The sequence below is a fragment of the Callithrix jacchus genome, chromosome 2 (genome assembly GCF_049354715.1).
Source record: "Callithrix jacchus isolate 240 chromosome 2, calJac240_pri, whole genome shotgun sequence".
NCBI classification, from domain to species: Eukaryota; Metazoa; Chordata; class Mammalia; order Primates; family Cebidae; genus Callithrix; species Callithrix jacchus.
The window spans coordinates 17,014,101-17,032,906 of record NC_133503.1 but is presented as its reverse complement, the minus strand read 5'-3'; the positions used below and the strand labels follow the sequence as shown (position 1 = coordinate 17,032,906).

The 18,806-nt window shown below is 53.0% G+C and overlaps 1 protein-coding gene across 4 annotated transcripts in view; it reads right to left on the bottom strand.

Moving 5' to 3' along the window:
• Positions 1-18,486, bottom strand: part of FBXL18 (F-box and leucine rich repeat protein 18) — a 34,183-nt gene extending 15,697 nt beyond the window's left edge. For 2 of the 4 annotated variants that reach the window (XM_078358128.1, XM_078358132.1), the window contains exons 1-4: positions 18,344-18,486; positions 11,922-12,140; positions 9,652-9,769; positions 4,841-6,384 (exon numbers count right to left, since the gene is read on the bottom strand). In XM_078358128.1, the coding sequence (XP_078214254.1) occupies positions 4,841-6,321 (1,481 nt within the window). In that variant the 5' untranslated portion in view covers positions 6,322-6,384; positions 9,652-9,769; positions 11,922-12,140; positions 18,344-18,486. The remainder of the gene's footprint in view (positions 1-4,840; positions 6,385-9,651; positions 9,770-11,921; positions 12,141-18,343) is intronic. The other 2 variants (XM_035292004.3, XM_035292003.3) reach the window with 1 other exon arrangement.
• Positions 18,487-18,806: the final 320 nt, after the last annotated feature.

The following is an 18,806-nucleotide window of genomic DNA, read 5'->3' as shown; positions in this document are numbered from 1 at the left end:
AGAGATCCCATTATGAGCGGGTGGGATGCTCAGGCTGGCCCACAAAACCCACTGATCCTGGGGCCCGCAGGCCTCTCCACACTGCCTCCGTGGCCCTGCTCCTGAGGAAAGCCTGGAGGCCATCGGGGGCCACAAAATGCCGCTCACCCAGGGAGGCAAGCAGCTGCGTAACCCGGCCAAGGTCATCAAGTGGGTACAACTGTGTCGACACTGAGGGTTTGTTGAGAACACTGAAGGGATCAAGACCTGTACGCACGTGAAAAGCACCTGGCAGGGGTCACATAAGCCCAAAGGTACCCTCCACCCACAGCGGCTGCCATCACCTTTGCCTCTCGCTTCCAGAATACCCCCTCCCTCCAGCCAGTGCCTCGATTGCTAACAGCCCCTGCTCAGTCTCCTTTCCACATTCTTCTTCCTCTTCCTGGCCAATTCTTGTCACATGCACCTTAGCCCAGTCTGTGGGCTCACCTGGTTCCACAGCTAAAGGTCACCTATAAGCCAAGGATGCCAACGCAATTCTCCCAGGCTGTATATCGGCCTGGACTCTGGGCTTGGGCCCCTCAACTAGGAGGCCTTACTTAACAGACCCTCTGGACTGGGCACAGTGGCTCACACCTGTGGTCCCAGCCCTTTGGGAGGCTCAGGCAAGAGGATCACTTGAGCCCAGGAATTCAAGACCAGCCTGGGCAACATAGCAAGACCCTACCTCTACAAAAAATACAAAAAACTAGCCGGGCGTGGTCACATGTGCCTGTAGTCCCAGCTACTCGGGAGGCTGAGGTGAGAGGATCACCTGAGCTGGAGGAGGTCGAGGCTGCAGTGAGCTGTGTCCATGCCACTGCACTCCAAGCTGGGAGGCAGAATGAGACCATTTCAAAAAAAAAAAGTTGGGGAAGCCCAAAATTTACATACATTTTGAGTCTATGTATTTATTTATTTATTTATTTATTTTTGAGGTGGAGTATCCCTCTGTCACCCAGGCTGCAGTGCAGTGGCGCAATCTTGGCTCACTGCAACCTCCGCCTCCCGGGTCCAAGCAATTCCCCTGCCTCAGCCTCCAGAGTAGCTGGGATTACAGGAGCATGCCACCACACTCAGCTAATTTTTTGCATATTTAGTAGAGACAGGGTTTCACCTTGTTAGCCAGGGTGGTCTCAATCTCCTGAACTTGTGATCTACCCACCTTGGCCTCCCAAAGTGCTGGGATTACAGGTGTCAGCCACTGCACCCAGCCATTGAATCAAACTTCTAAAGCACAGAGATTCTGAGAAGTCTCCCATCTGGTTCTCGAAACCCAGGATGCCTGGGCCAGAGCATGAACAACCGGGCCACTCCCCAAGCACGGAGCCCTGCGTTGGCTTGAGCTGAGAATCCAGTTGGCAAATCCAGGCCCTGGCGACTCCAGCAGGCAGGAAATAAAGAGGCTTTAGCGATCTGCTCTGTCTTTTGAAGTCCTGGGTTTAATCCTGGGCTTCTCACCCCAACACTAACAGGTCTGCAATGGGAGGCCAAGAAGAAGGGTGGCACCCAGGCTGACTGCAGGGCCCTCGAAGGCTCCAAGGTGTCAGCCTCGAGCTCTGTCGCTCCCGAGCAGACCCAGCCACTTCCGGCCATGCCTTCTGCGGGAGAGTGGAGATTTATAAGGACACCCTTATCTCTGCTCTGCATGGCTCCAGGGCCAAGGTCAAGCACTGGCGTCTGCAAGAGACTCAGCTCCCCGAGCTCCCACAGCCTCATGTGGAAAATGGCAATGGCTGCAACCTTAACAGATTGTGGTGGGGATGATGGGCTGAGGGCATGGCTCTCAGCAAATGCACAAAGTGAACGCTAACAATTGTGGGGACAATGACACGTGCCCGCATGTCCCCTTAGGTGGAGGTATGACTTCACGTACCCACCACCCACCCCACTAGCTAAGGACTCATGGAGACAGCAGGTCACTATCTAAGCCCTGCCCCCACTGTCTCCCAAACCCGAGTCCCTTATAGCACTGAGGTTCAAGGCCTTCACTACCTTTTGGGTAATTTTTTTTTTTTGAGAGACAGAGTCTTGCTCTGTTGCCCTGATTGGAATGCAGTGGCATGATCACAGGCAGCCTCGATCTAACCTCCTGGGCTCAAGCAATCCTTCCACTCAGCCTCCTGAATAGCTGGGCCTACAGCCACGAACCACCAGACCCTGCTCATTCTTTTATTTGTTTTGCAGAGTTGTGTGTGGTCTAGCAATGTAGCCCAGGCTGGTCTCGGACTCCTGAGCTCATGAGATCCTCCACTTCAGCCTCCCAAAGTGCTGAGATTACAAGTTTGAGTCACTGCAGCCAGACCACTCTGGGTAATTTTTCTTGTCTTCTCTATTCTTTTCTTTTTGAACGCCTCACGCTCTCACCCAGGCTGGAGTGCAGTGGTGTGATCTCGGCTCACCAAAACCTCTGCCTCCTGGGTAAAGAGCAATTCTCCTGCCTCAGTTTCCTGAGTAGCTGAGACTACAGGTGCCTGCCACCACGCTCAGCTAATTTTCGTATGTTTTTGGTAGAGACAGGATTTTACCATGTTGGTCAGGCTGGTCTCCAACTCCTGACCTTAGGTGACCTGCCCAACTTGGCCTCCCAAAGTGCTGGGATTACAGGAGTAAGCCACCACACCCGACCCCATTTGGGGTCATTTTTCATGATCGATTTATCTGCCAAGATTTCAAATGCCTCTCAAGTTAACAAATTATTCCTTAAATGCTGGGAACTGACAAGAATACTGTTTGCTCCACAGCATAATCAGCATAAATTCATTTTGTGCTTGGCTCTGGAAATGCCATGGGTCCCCAACACTGTCTGGGGTAGAGCTCTCCCAGGCCAGTGGTTCCACCTCTTCCCCGCTCTTGGATGGGTCCTGCTGCTAGTCCCAGGGACCGTCACCTCCCAGGAGTCTGTGGTGCCCCTCCTGAGCCAACCTCTCCCATCTCCTACATCCTGTCCCCTACAGCCCATGTGGGATGCCCAGGATGCCGCTCCCTCTCCCGGGTGAAGGCCCTCAGCACTGTCACCACCTGCCTTGTCCACCCCATCTTTCCCACTCCCTCTCACCTCCCATTGTCCCCTGGACCCTCTGACCTGACTGCTCTCTGGCATATTTTCAAGTCTCTGGGCTTCCTTCACATGGTGCTTACTGACCCAGGAAGCCTCTGCCCTGCCAGGCATGGTGGCTTATGCCTGTAATCCCAGCACTTTGGGAGGCAAAGGCAGGTGGATCACCTGAGGTCAGGAGTTCAAGACCAGCCTGCCCAACATGGTGAAACCCCATCTCTACTAAAACAACAACAACAAAAAATAGCAGATGTGGTGGTATACACCTGCAGTCCCAGCTACTCGGGAGGCTGAGACAGGAGAATTGTTTGAACCCAGGAGGCAGAGGTTGAAGTGAACAGAGATGGCACCACTGCACTCCAGCATGGGTGACAGAGTGAGACTCTGTCTCAAAAAGAAAAAGACAAAAAAAACAAAGATGGAGGCCAAGTGCAGTGGCTTGCACCAGCACTTTGGGAGGCCAAGGTGGAGGATCACTTGAGCCCAGGAGTTCGAGACCAGCCCGGGCAATACAGTGTCTCTTCAAAATTTTAAAAATATATATATATAGCCAGGCATGATGGCATATGCCTGTAGTCCCAGCTACTTGGGAGGCTGAGGCAGGAGGACTGAGTGAGCCCAAGAGGTTAAGGCTGCAGTGAGCTATGATGGTGCCACTGCAATCCAGCTTGGATGACAGAGCAAGACTCTGTCTCAAAAATAAATAAAAGTAAAATTAAAAAAAAAGAGCGGGGTGCGGTGGCTCACACCTATAATCCCAGCACTTTGGGAGGCCGAGGCAGGAGAATCACGAGGTCAGGAGTTCGAGACCAGCCTGGCCAATATGGTGAAACCCTGACTCTACTAAAAGAATAAAAATAGGGCCGGGCACAGTGGCTCACGCCTGTAATCCCAGCACTTTGGGGGGCCGAGGCGGGTGGATCACAGGTCAAGAGATCCAGACCATCCTGGTCAACATGGTGAAACCCCATCTCTACTAAAAATACAAAAAATTAGCTGGGTGTGGTGGCGCATGCCTGTAATCCCAGCTACTCAGGAGGCTGAGGCAGGAGAATTGCCTGAACCCAGGAGGCGGAGGTTGTGATGAGCCGAGATCCCACCATTGCACTCCAGCCTGGGTAACTAGAGCGAAACTCCGTCTTAAAAAAATATATATATATAAAATACATATAAAATAAAAAATTAGCTGGGCGTGGTCAGGAGGCTGAGGCAGAAGAATCACTGGAACCTGGGAGGCGGAGGCTGCAGTGGGCCAAGATGGCACCACTGCACTCAAGCCTGGGCAACAGAGCGAGACTCCATCCCAAAACACAAAACAAACCCAAAACCTAAAATGCAATTAAACACACACACACACACACACACGCACACAAAGAATTGCAGTCAGGTCAGAAAGGCCTGGGTTCGAATCTTAACTCCCCACCTACTAGCTCTGCTGTGTGGCAACAACCACAAGCACCTGGTAGGCTTGTGAGAGGATTAAGCAGGATGACTCACAGTAGGGCCGGGACAATCACTCAAACACTATCAGGAGTGAGGACGCTAAGCTCAGCCATCCGCCTCCTTCCTGCACCCCGGGTTCCTCTAGATGCCGCTCTCCCCAGAGCCCCCTGAGCCAAGCATGGGACGCGGTGAGGTCCCACCCCAGCCTCTGCACTCCTGGAGGACAGGCCTGTGGCAGGGCCGCCTCCAAGTTCCACGACAACACACTTCCCTCCGCCAGCCTCCAGCAGAGGCCCGGGAGGTCCCCGCAGACCCCCTCACCTGAGGTCCCTCAGCCGCTTGCAGTGCTTCAACATGTCCGATAGCGCGGGCATGTACACCACCTTCCCCATCATGCCCAGGTTGGCCAGCGACAGGGACCGCAGCTGCTGGCACTGCAGGCCAATACTGACCAGCCCGGAGCCCGTCAGGACGCTGGGCAGCTGTGCGAGCGTCAGGTGCCGCAGGAAGGCCAGCTGGCCGATGGCGGCCACCTCCGAGTCCCCGACGCTCTGCGCGCGGCTGCAGGGCGGGAGCGAGTTGCGGATGGCCGGCTCGTTGCGCGGCATGGCGGAGGAGAAGTTGGACCCGATCAGCTCGAGGTGTTCCAGGAAGGGCAGGTTCTTCAGCAGAGACCAGAACACTGATGAGGGCTGGGGGCCCGCCTGGCCCGAGAAGGGGCTGGGACAGGACTGCACGCCCACGCGCACTTTCTTGCCGAAGCCGCGCGGCACGGCATGCATGGCGGGCTGAGCGGGCGCGCGATCCGCGCGCGGTGCGGAGTCGGCGACGGAGCAAACTGGTAGGGAGAGGGAGCGCAGGTGACGCAGCCGGGCCAGGAGCTGGCAGAGGTGGCGGCCCAGGCCCTCAGAGCTGTGGTGGTGGGCAGCCGAGAGGTTCAGGTGGCGCAGGTTGCAGCAGGACGCCACCAGTGTCTCCAGGATGCTGCTGTCGATATCGTCCTCCGCCTTGCGCAGCAGGGAGTCCGGGGACAGGCAGTGGACACAGCCACTGAGGTTCAGGCTGGCCAGGCTCCTCAGGTCCTTCCCGCCGTTGATGACCTGCTGGATCAGGTGGCCTCCCGACAAGGTACAACGGCTGAAGCTGAAGTAGAACGGGTTGTTAAATTTCATGTGCTGCAGGAGCGAAGAGCCGTTCAACCAGGACTTGGGCAGCTGCAGAGCGTCCAGCGCGACGTTGCGCGCCATGGAGTCCAGGAGGTTCTTGGTGGCACCGCTCTCTGCGAAGCTGCCGGGGACAGAGATGAGGAAGGCGTGGAGGTTCTGGGGCGTGCGGTCGCTGAGCACAGCCAGGTACAGCCGCACCACCTCCTGGTTGATGTAGCCGGGAGCCAGGCGCGCGTAGAAGACGCGCAGGTTCTGGTAGTGCGGCACGTTGCTCTGGCCCACCATGAGCTGGCCCGAGAGGATGGCGCCCTCGCGCGTGCGGTCCAGAATCTCGAAGTAGAGCAGCAGCTTCTCCAGGCTGGTGCAGCAGGGCACCACACCGTAGGAGGGCGTGAACAGTGTCTGCTTGAGCTCCCGCACGCGGCTCAGCGTGGCCTTGCACTCGCTGCTCAGCTGGCTGGCGTCGAAGCCGGGGCTAACGTCAATGGCCAGCGAGCGCAGATGCTGCAAAGCCGAGAGCATCTTGGAGAGGCGCAGGGAGGTGAGGTGGCAGCCCGAGAGGTTCACTTTCACCAGGCTGCGGCAGCGGGCCACGTGCTCCACAGTGGAACCGGGCAGCCAGTAGCAGCCAGCCATGCTCAGCTGCTGGATCTCCCGGCCGATCTCCTTCACCAGCTGCCTCACCTTATCCTCGCTCGCCTGCGGGACAGGGGTAGGGCAGGGAGAGCAAGGAAAGGACTGAAGGCACCTGGGGGTCTCCAACCCTCAGCGCACATGCTCCCCCTGCGGCAGCTGCTCCACCGGGAGGGAAGCTCCCCACCTCTTCCCTGTCCACCTGCCCTCATGCTGATCTGAACCCAAGAGTCAAGAGTCCTCAGCTAAGTGGGACTGGTAGAGGGGTGCAGCCACGGTAGAAAATGGTTTGGTAGGCCGGGCGAGGTGGCTCACGCTTGTCACCCCAGCACTTGGGAAGCCAAGGCAGGCAGATCACCTGAGGTCAGGAGTTCAAGACCAGCCTGGCCAACATGGTGAAGCCCCATCTCTAATGAAAACACAAAAATTAGCCAGGCATGGTGGCCCCCACCTGTAATCCCAGCTACTCCAGAGGCAGAAGCAGGAGAATCGCTTGAACCTGGGAGGTGGAGATTGCAGTGAGCCAAGATCTCACCACTACACTCCAGCCTGGGCAACAGAGAGAGACTGTCTCACAAAAAGAAAAAAAAAGGCCAGGCACAGTGGCTCACACCTGTCATCCCAGCACTTTGGGAGACAGGCAGGTGGATCACGAAGTCAGGAGATCTAGTCCATCCTGGCCAACAGGGTGAAACCCCATCTCTACTAAAAATACAAAAATTAGCTGGGCGTGGTGGCACGCACCTGTAATCCCAGCTACTCAGGAGGCTGAGGCAGGAGAATCGCTTGAACCTGAGAGGCAAAGGTTGCAGTGAGCTGAGATAGTGCCACAGCACTCCAGCCTGGTAACAGAGCAAGACTCCATATCAAAAAAAAAGGCCAGGCACGGTGGCTCACACCTGTAATCCCAGCAATTTGGGAGGCCAAGGTGGGCAGATCACCTGAGGTCAGGGGTTTGAGACCAGCACGACCAACATGGAGAAACCCCATCCCTAGTAAAAATATGAAATTAGCCAGGTGTGGTGACGCATGCCTGTAATTCCAGCTACTCCAGGGCCAAGGCAGGAGAATCACTTGAACCTGGAAGGCGGAGGTTGTGGTGAGATTGCACCATTGCACTCCAGCCTGGGCAACAAGACTAAAACTCCAACGCAAAAAAAAAAAGAAAAGAAAATGATTTGGTGGTTCCTCAAAAAGCTAAACACAGGACTACCATATAACCCAGCAATTTCACTCCTAGGGATGGACCCAAAGGAACTGAAAGCTGAGGCCCAGCCTCCCTACTCTGTGCCTGTTCACTGCAGCAGATTCACAAGAAGCCACAGGTAGAAACAGCCCTGGTGTCCATCGGCAGGTAAATGGAAAAACCAAATGCCATCTGTCCACACAGGGAAACGTGATCCAGCCACAAAGAGGAAGGAATGCTGGGGGCTGAGGCGCCTGCCATCCCAGGACCTCGGAAAGCAAAGGCAAACAGATCACTTGATCTTAAAGGTTGGAGACCAGCTTGGGCAACATCGCAAGACCCCGTATATACCAAAAAAATAAATATTAGCCAGGCGTGGTGGTGCACACCTGTGGTCCGAGCTACTTGGGAGGCTGAGGGAGGCGGATGGCTTGAGCCTGGGAGGTGAAGGTTGCAGTGAGCTGTAATCGTGCCACTGCACTCCAGCTTGGGTAACAGAAGTGAGACCAAGTCTCAAAAAAAAAGAAAAAAGGATTCTACTGGGTGCGGTCGCTCAAGCCTATAACCCAACACTTTGGGAGGCCGAGGCTGGCAGATCATGAGGTCAAGACATTGAGACCATCCTGGCCAACATGGTGAAACCCCATCTCTACTAACAATATAAAAATTAGGCCGGGAGCAGTGGCTCACGCTTATAATCCCCGCACTTTGGGAGGCCAAGGCAGGTGGATCACGAGGTTGAGAGATTGAGACCATCCTGGTCAACAAGATGAAACACGGTCTCTACTAAAAATACAAAAATTATCTGGGCATGGTGGCACGCGCCTGTAGTCCCAGCTACTCGGGAGGCTGAGACAGGAGAGTTGCTTGATCCCAGGAGGTGGAGGTTGCGGTGAGCCGAGATCACGCCATTGCACTCCAGCCTGGGTAACAAGGGCAAAACTCCGTCGCAAAATATATATATATATTTTGCAGTGAGCTGAGATTGCACCACTGCACTCCAGCCTGGGCAACAGAGGCTGTTTTAGACTTTAAAAAAAAAAAAGGAAAAAGGAAGAAAGTCCTTCCCGGCACATGCTACAACATGGATGTACCTCAAAAGCAGGCAGGATGCCAAGTGAATGAAGCCAATCACAAAGGTTCAAACAGCGTGGGATTCCGTTTATAGAAAATTTCCAGAACAGAAAATTCACAGAGTAGAATAGCAGTTACCAGGGGATTCGGGGAGGGGAATGGGAAGTTGTTGCTTAATGGTTTCTGCTGAGGGTGATGAGAAAGTTCTGGAGATGATGGTGGTGATGGCTGCATAATGCTGTGAATGTGCTTGATATCACTGATTCGCACACTTACAGTTAAGATGATATATTCTATGTTTGTTTAATCACCATTTTAAAAATGGTTGAAGGGGGCCAGACACGATGACTCACATCTATAATCCCAGCACTCTGGGAAGCCTAGGTGGGAGGATTGCTTGAGCCCAGAAGTTCCAGGGCAGCCAGGGCAACATAGCAAGACCCCATCTCTACAAAAATTGTTTTCTGTTTTTTGAGACAAGGTCTCATTATATTGTCCAGGCTGCAGTACAGAGGTACCATCATAGCTCACTGCAGCCTTAACCTCCTGGGGTTCAGGTGATCCTCCCACCTCAGCCTCCTGAGTAGCTGGGGCTACAGATGCATGCCACCATGCCAGGTTGATTTTTTTTTTTTTTTAAGCGATGGGGTTTTGCCACGTTGTCCAGGCCGGTCTTGAACTCCTGAGCTGATGCAATCCACCTGCCTTGGCCTCCCAAAGTGCTGGCATTACAGGAGTGAGCCACCACATCCAACCAAAAAATTAAATTAAAAAAATGCTCCAGATATATACCAAGAGGCACCGGCTAGGGACACCCAGCCCTTCTTCTTTACAGGGAACAAAGTTTCATAGACAGGAGGCCTGACACCAGTGTTGCAGGGAGCACCCTCAGCTCCCTCATCTACTGAAGACCCTCCAGCAGAAACAGCTAAAGCTTCCCGGGCACAATGGGACATGCCTGTAATCCCAGCACTTTGTGAGGCCAAGGCAAGTCGATCACTTGAGATCAGGAGTTCAAGACCAGCCTGGCCAACATGGTAAAACCCCGTCTCTAGTAAAAATACAAAAGGTACCTGGGTCTGGTGGTACACAGCTGTAATCTTGGCTACTTGGGAGGCTGAGGCAGGAGATTCATTTGAACCCGGGAGGAGGAGGTTACAGTGAGCTGAGATCACACCACTGCACTCCAGCCTGAGTGACACAGCAAGACTCCGTCTCAAAAAAAACAAAAGCAGGCCAGGCGCGGTGGCTCACGCCTCTAATCCCAGCACTTTGGGAGGCCAAGGTGGGTGGATCACAAGGTCAAGAGATTGAGACCATCCTGGTCAACATACATGATGAAACCCCATCTCTACTAAAAATACAAAAATTAGCTGGGCATGGTGGCACGCACCTGTAGTCCCAGCTACTCGGGAGGCTGAGGCAGGAGAATTGCTTGAACCCAGGAGGTGGAGGTTGTGGTGAACGGAGATCACGCCATTGCACTCCAGCCTGGGTAACAAGAGCAAAACTCCATCTCAAAAAAAAAAAAAAAAAAACAAAAGCAAAAGCTCTACAGGGGCCTCATCTGGTGTCAAAGACCCTGGTTCACAACCAGCAGGAAGTCAGGAGCCCTTCCCCTAGTCTCCTAAAATGTGGGTAAAGGTCAGGAACCTGGAGAACTATGTTTTTTTTTTTTCTTTTGAGACGGAGTTTCGCTCTTGTTACCCAGGCTGGAGTGCAATGGCATGATCTCCGCTCACCGCAACCTCCACCTCCTGGGTTCAGGCAATTCTCCTGCCTCAGCCTCCCAAGTAGCTGGGATTACAGGCACACGCCACCATGCCCAGCTAATTTTTTGTATTTTTAGTAGAGACGGGGTTTCACCATGTTGACCAGGATGGTCTCGATCTCTTGACCTTGTGTCCACCCGCCTCGGCCTCCCAAAGTGCTGGGATTACAGGCGTGAGCCACCGCACCTGGCCAACTATTTTTATCTTTAAGACACATTACCAGGCTAGGCATGATGGTTTACACCTGTAATCCCAGCACTTTGGGAGGCCTAGGTGGGTGGATCATCCAAGGTCAGGAGTTTGAGACCAGCCTGGCCAACATGGTGAAACCCAACCTCTACTAAAAATATAAAACATAGCTGGACATGGTGGCGCATGCCTATAATCCCAGTTACTTGAGAGGCTGAGGCAGGAGAATCATTTGAACCTGGAAGGTGGAGGTTGTAGTGAGCTGAGATCCCACTGCTGCATTCCAGCATGGGTGACGAGAGACTCTGTCTCAAAAAAAAAAAAAAAAGAAGAAGAATGGCTACAACTTTAAAAACTGACAGCACCAAGTGTTGACAAGGCTGCAGAGCAACCAGAGCTCCCAAACCCTCCAAGAGTCCAAAATGGTGCCCTCCCACTGCACCACTGGAGAACTATACATTTTCTTTTTTTTTTTTTTTTTCTTTTTTTGAGATGGAGTCTCACACTGTTGCCCAGGCTGGAGTGCAATGGTGTGATCTCGGCTCACTGCAACCTCCGCCTCCCATGTTCACATGATTCTCCTGCCTCAGCCTCCTGAATAGCTGAGATTATAGGCACACACCACTACACCTGGCAAATTTTTGTATTTTTAGTTATGTTGGCCAGACTGGCCTTGAACTGACATTGTGATCCACCTGCCTCGGCCTCCCAAAGTGCTAGGATTACAGGCGTGAGCACCCTGCCGAGAGCTGCACATTTAAATTTACAAGAAATGTCCAACAACTCTCCACTCCTAGGAGCTGCCAGAAAGCAAGTCTCCTACCCCTGTCTCCCACTCCCAAGGCCCTGGGTTCTCTCCCAGAACCAGGTCCATATACATCTGCACCCTCCTCCCCAGGTGGCACACCACCCACACTTCTCTGCCCCTTGCTTCTGCTCCTCAATGCATCCTGAAGACAGCTCCAGTCAGGACTTGGAGCACCTCCCGGCTTTCCATCAGCACACAGGGTTCCACTGCCAGGCTGTGCCCAGTCCTCAAACGCCAAGGTCTAGGTTGTTTCTTTTTTCTTTTTTTTTTTTTTGAGATGGAGTCTTGCTGTATCGCTGATCCTGGCTAATTGCAACTTCCATTTTCCAGGTTCGAGCAATTCTCCTGCCTCAGCCTCCCAAGTAGCTGGGACTACAGGCTTGCACCACCACATCTGGCTAATTTTTTGTATTTTTAGTAGAGACAGGGTTTCACCATGTTGGCCAGGCTGGTCTCAATCTCTTGACCTCATGATCCGCCCGCCTTGGCCTCTCAAAGCACTGGGATGATAGGCGTGAGCCACCGCCCAGCCACTCTAGGTGGTTTCTGATCTCCTGCCCCCACCCCTGCTCACCTGATAGTCCTTTTGCAGCAGCACGGTGTGGATGAGGCTCTTGTCAAGGCACAGGGCTGCGAGCTTCCGGCATGTCTGCCGGACGTTCAGAATCAGGTCTGTGCTGGGGACATGGCTCAGGATGTGAAGGAGGATCTCATCGGAGAACCCCAGGAGGTGGACCCCATCCGCCATCCCAGCTGCTGCAGGGTGCATGTCATCATCATCATTGGATATGTCCTGAAAATAAGGGAGACACCAAATTCCCACAGGATCCCCAAGGATGGCTGCCAGCCTAGCCTGCAGCTAAGGAGAGAAACAAAGGGAAGCCCTTATCCCTGGGAAAGAAGGTGCTTTCACTAAAAATCTCCGCTGAGCACGGTGGCTCACACCTGTAATCCCAGCACTTTGGGAGGCTGAGGCGGGCGGATCACGACGTCAAGAGATCGAGACCATCCTGGCCAACATGGTGAAACCCCATATCTACTAAAAATACAAAAATTAGCTGGGCGTAGTGGCGCACCCCTGTTGTCCCAGCTACTCAGGAGGCTGAGGCAGGAGAATTGCCTGAACCCGGGAGGCAGAGGTTGCAGTGAGCCGAGATCGTGCCACTGCACTCCAGCCTGGCACTTGACGATGGAACGAGACTCTGTCTCAAAAAAAAAAAAAAAAAAAAACTCAACCACACAGCAAAGAATTCATGAAATCCTTCAAAACCCCCTTTTAGAGCTGTAAGCCATGATCTCTCTTCAAAAATCAAAGATTAGAAAAAAAGATTATGTGGGTTTTTATTTTGTTTTTTTGAGACAGAGTTTTGCTGTTGTTGCCCAGGCTGGAGTGCAATGGCACGACCTTGGCACACCGCAATCTCTACTTCCCAGGATCAAGCAATTCTGCCTCAGCCCCCGGAGTAGCTGGGATTACAGGTGCCTGCCACCACACCCAACTAATTTTTGTATTTTTAGTAGAGACGGGGTTTCACCATGTTTGTCAGGCTAGTCTTGAACTCCACCTGACCTCAGGTGATCCACCTGCCTTGGCCTCCCAAAGTGCTGGGATTACAGGCGTGAACCATGGTGCCCGGCCATCATTATGTGCTTAAAAGAGACTTTTCCTGCTAAAGGCCTCCAGTCAAGTCTGGCATGAGGTTAGACTCAATGATAGGACCACTCCCCAGCGTTCTCCACGGGGGAAAGCTACTATCCACCCCTCTGTCCCAAATGTCAAGCTACGTTCTTGCAAACCCTTGGGTAGGGAAATTCTATCAAGAAACTTTCTGAGTACATCAAGAGTGTCTTCACCTCACGGGGTGCTGTGCTGGCTAAATGAGTTATGACACATAAAGTCTTTGGAACCATGACAGACGCTCATTTTACCACTGTCATTAGGGTAAATAAAACCAGAGAAATCGGCCAGCCATAGTGGCTCATGCCCGTAATCCAAGCACTTTGGAGGCCAAGGTGGGTGGATCACCTGAGCTCGGGAGTTCAAGACCAGCCTGACCAACATGGTGAAACCCCGTCTTAAAAAAAAGGAAAACAAAAAAAACAGAGAAGCCACCATTGATAACGGAACTGGCTGGATACAGTAGCTCATGCCTGTAATCCCAGCACTTTCAGAAGCGGAGGCTGGTGAATCACGCCAGAGGTCAAGATATTGAAACCAGGCCGGGTACGGTGGCTCACGCCTATGATCCCAGCACTTTGGGAGGCCGAGGCGGGTGGATCACGAGGTCGAGATCGAGACCATCCTGGTCAACAAGGTGAAACCCCATCTCTACTAAAAATACAAAAATTAGCTGGGCATGGTGGTGCGTGCCTGTAATCCCAGCTACTCAGGAGGCTGAGGCAGAATTGCTTGAACCCTGGAGACAGAGGTTGCGGTGAGCGGAGATCATGCCATTGCACTCCAGCCTGGGTAACAACAGCAAAACTCTGTCTCAAAAAAAAAAAAAAGATATTGAAACCAGCCTGGCCAACACACTGAAACCCCATCTTTACTAAAAATACAGAAAATTAGGCAGTCGTGGTGGTGCGTGCCTGTAGTCCCAGCTACTCAGGAGGCCAAGGCAGAAGAATCACTTGAATGCGGAGGTGGAGGTTGCAGTGAGCTGAGCTCATGCCACTGCACTCCAGTCTGGGTGACAGAGCAAGACTCCATTTCAAATAAATAAATAAATAGATAATGAAACTATACAAGTCCTTACAAAGAACAAACAGCACCTACTACACTAATAAAGTTTTTTGTCATTTATTTTTATTTTTTTAGAGACAAGGTCTTGCTCTGTTGCATGGGCCAGACTGCAGTGGTGCGATCATAGCTCACTGCAGCCTCCAACTCCTGGGCTCAAGCCATCCTCCTACCTCAACTTTCCAAGTAGCTGAAGCTACAGGCACAAGCTACTATGCCCAGTCAATGTGATGGTTTTTGTTGTGGTGGTGGTTGATTTTTATTTTTGAGACAGAGTCTCGCTCTGTCACCCCGGCTGGAGTGCAGTGACATGATCTCAGCTCACTGCAACCTCCACCTCCGAGTTCAAGTGATTCTTCTGCCTCGGTCTCCCAAGTAGTTGGGACTACAGGCATGCACCACCATGCCCGGCTAATTTTTTGTATTTTTAGTGGTGACAGGGTTTCACCATATTGGCCAGACGATCTTGAACTCCTGACCTCGTGATTCGCCCGTCCCAGCCTCCCAAAGTGCTGAGATTACGGACGTGAGCCACCGTGGTCTTTATTTTTTTTCTTTTTGAGATGGAGTCTCACTCTGTCACCCAGGCTGGCATGCAGTGGTGCAATCAGCCCATTGCAACCTCCGCCCCCAGGTTCAAGCGATTCTCCTGCCTCAGCCTCCTGAGTAGCTGGGAATACAGGCATGTGCTACCACACCCAGCTAATTTTTTTGTATTTTTAGTAGAGACGGGGTTTCACTATGTTAGCCAGGATGGTCTCAATCTGACCTCCTGATCCACCCGCCTCAGTCTCCCAAAGTGCTGGGATTACAGGTGTGAGCTACTGCCCCAGGCCTCATGGTTGTGGTTGTTGAGACAGTGTCTCTCACTCTGCCTCCCAGGCTGGAGTGCAGTGGCACAATCATGGCTCACTGAAGCCTCAAACTCCCAGGCTGAAGAGATCCTCCCACCTCAGCCTCCTGAGTAGCTGGGACTACAGGTGCATGCCACCTCATCCAGTTAATTTGTTTTTTTTGTAGAGACAGGGTTTCCCTATGCTGCCCAGGCTGATCTCAAACTCCTGGATAAGAGACCCTCCTGCCTTGGCCTCTCAAAGTATGTTTTGTTATAGTAGAGACAGGATCTTGCTATGCTGCCCACATTGGTCTTGAACTCCTGGACTCCAGCAATCCTCTGGCCTCAGCCTTCCAAAGTGCTGGGATTATAGGCGGGAGCTACCGAGCCAGCCATTTCTTTTTTTTTTGAGATGGAGTTTCACTGTTGTTACCCAGACTGGAGTGAAATGGCACGATCTCGGCTCACCGCAACCTCCGCCTCCTGGGTTTAAGCAATTCTCCTGCCTCAGCCTCCCGAGTAGCTGGGACTACAGGCACGCCACCATGCCCAGCTAATTTTTTTTGTATTTTTAGTAGAGATGGGGTTTCACCTTGTTGACCAGGATGGTCTCAATCTCTGACCTTGTGATCCACCCGCCTCGGCCTCCCAAAGTGCTGGGATTACAGACAGGAGCCACCGAGCCCGGCCTCCGCGCCAGACGTTTCTTAACGTCTTTACTATTTCTCCATTGTCCTTCTTCTTATGACTTTGCTTATCTACCTGGCGTTTCCTAAGCTGTCTCCTGAGACACAGCACTGATACCACCAGCCTATGCACAAGCTGTCCCCTTGACCAGACATGCCACCCAGCAAGGGAAACTGCGACACTCTCATGCTTCAGCTCAAAAGCTCCTTTCTCAGGGAAGCCCTTGCAGTACTCTCCAGGCAAACTTAACTCACCGCCCCCCACAGCTGACCAGGCCTCCACTCCCAGCCTCGTCGGACGAGCTGTAATGGTTTCCCCACTACTCCAGGAATGCCTTCAGAACAAGGAGCATTTTTTATTTAACTTTTTTGTTTGAGACAGGGTTTCACTCTATCTCCCAAGCAGGAATGCAGTACAATCATAGCTCATTGCAGCCACGGCCTCCTGGGCTCAAGTGATCTTCCTGCCTCAGCCTCCCAAGTAGATGGAACTACAGGTGCAGGTCCCTACACCAGGCTAATTTTGTAATTTTTGTAGAAATGGGATCTTGTTTTGTTTTGAGACAGAGTCTTGCTCTGTTGCTATGCTGGAGTGCAGTGGCATGACTTAGGCTCACTGCAATCTCTGCCTCCCAGGTTCAAGCAATTCTTCTGCCTCAGCCTCCTGAGTAGCTGGGACTACATGTGTCTGCCACCATGACCACCTAATTTTTTATTTTAATTTTTTGATTTTTTAGTAGAGACGGGGTTTTACCATGTTCGCCAGGATGGTCTCAATCTCCTGACCTGGTGATTCACCAGCCTCAGCCTCCCAAAGTGCTGGGATTATAGGCATGAGCCACCACCCTCAGCTAATTTTCATGTTTTTTTTTTTTGTAGAGACAGGGTTTCCATGTTGCCCACACTGGTCTCAAATTCCTGGACTCAAGCAATCAGTCTACCTTGGCCTCCCAAAGTGCTGGGGTTACAGGCGTGAGCCACCATGCCCTGCTGGGAGCATTTTTAATACCTGAGAAAAACAAGTACTGAACCATGTGAAGTGCTATTAAAAAAAAAAAAAAAGCAGAGCCTGGCTGGGGCACAGTAGCTCACACCTGTAATCCCAGCACTTTGGAAGGCCAAGGCAGGCAGATCACCTGAGGTCAGGAGTTCAAGACCAGCCTGGCCAACATAGTGAAAGCCCATCTCTGCTAAAAATACAAAACATTGGCAGGGTGCAATGGCTAATGCCTGCAGTCCTAGCACTTTGGGAGGTTGAGGTGGGTGGATCATGAGGTCAGGAGTTGGAGACCAGCCTGGCCAACAGAGTGAAATCCCATCTCTACTAAAGATACAAAAAAATTAGCCAGGCATGGTGGCAGGCACCACCAGCTACTCAGGAGGCTGAGGCAGGAGAATCGCTTGAACCCAGGAGGTGGAAAGTGCAGTGAGCCAAGATTGCACCATGCACTCCAGCCCAGGCAACAGTGCGAGACTCTGCCTCAAAAAATATATATATATATACAAAAAATTACTGGGAGTGGTGGTCGGCTCCTGTAATCCCAGCTACTTGGGAGGCGGAGCCAGGAGAATCGCTGGAACTCATGAGGCAGACGTTGCAGTGAGCTAAGATCCAGCCATTGCACTCTAGCCTGGGGAATAGAGTGAGACCCCATCTCAAAAAAAAAAAGAGGGGCCTTTGAGCTGGAACTCTGTAAGATCAAAGTACCAGGACCCCCTTTCTTCCCTGACCCCAAGCACACACAACTAACTGGAATCTGCTCACACAGCCATGCTACCCCAGAACTCCTCCTCTGGAGCTGGAACTTGCATTTCAATCTTATCATCAATCTGCAGTTGGGCCACACACCGTTCCTTGTCAATCAAGAAGCCACTGGGGTCATTTCTAGGCCAAGACCACTTCAAATTAAGAGGGGCAGTCAGCACAGCGACCCCCAGCCATTTCCACAGACCCCTGCTCCATCACTTTGAGGAAGACAGTTGAATCTCTCACTCCTGCTCCCTAGAACCCAGGCAAGCTCCTAAATCTGCGAAGTGCACCCAACGGTCTGAGTCCTGAAAGATGACAGATACCAACCCAGGTGCCCATACAGATAGGCAGGAAGCATCAACGGGAAGCCACTAATCAGTCTAGAGTACCTACTACACCCCTGTCTACAGAGACAATACTTTTCACCACATTACAGGGACGCAGCGAGCTTCTCCATCGGACCCAGATTTGTGGAGTGTTGGGAAAGAATTCCAGGGTACGCCGTAAGTACCCCAGGTGAAATGGCTTTTCGTCCATCACCCACCCCCCCACGTCATTCAGCAGGCAAGCTCCACGGAGAAGTGGGCTGGGCTGAAACTGAGCATCCAGAGATAGAAGATGAAGTGGGACGTGGGCACGGAGGGGTATGTCCCAGGGCTGTAGGGGACCAGCCAAGGAACGGGGGCACTGGGGAAGGGGTCTCGGAGGAGCCTGGACACTCAGGGGACGGAGAGGCGGGGGCAACTCTGCCGATCAGGAAAGACGAGCGAAGGGAAAGACAGCTTGTGCCTTCCGAGGCAGGGCAGGCGTCTGGGGGACAGGATGCGGGAGCAGGAGCAAGGGCCAGGGTCCGGATGGGAAGGACGGGACGGGTAGGGGTCGGGATGGAAAGGATGCAAGGAAACCCAGGTCGGGAGGGATGAACCCAGGGAGACCGAGGCCACCGAGGTAGAAGCAGTGCGGAGAGAGGCGCGGACAGTACCTCTCCGGAGCTGGCCATGTCGCTGGCGGGGCCGAGCAGCGGCCTCGGGAGCCGCAACTCCGAGGCCTCCCACCTGCCCGGCTAGGGATGCTGCAAGCCGGCGCGTCCGCAGCTCAACCGAGACCCCGGCAAGACCGGGTCCCGTCACTTCCGGCGCCCGCCTCACGCACTTCCGCTCGCCCGCAGATGGGCCCCAGGTGGCCGCCATGTTAGATGTGGCTCCGCCCGGGGAGCTGCTGGAACGCAGGGGTGCCAGGAAGGGCTCTAGGGACCCCCGCCTTTTCTCTGAGCTCGTTCTTAGACCACTCTGCCCTCTGCACGCTCCTTTCCAGCCACCCGGCCTCCCGCTGCCGGCCCAGCACGGCCCCCTCCAGGCTTTTGCATTTGCCTTTCCCACTCCCTGCCATATGCAAAAGCCACAGGTCAGACCCTCTCTGAGCACCCCGTCTGGAATAGCGTCGCC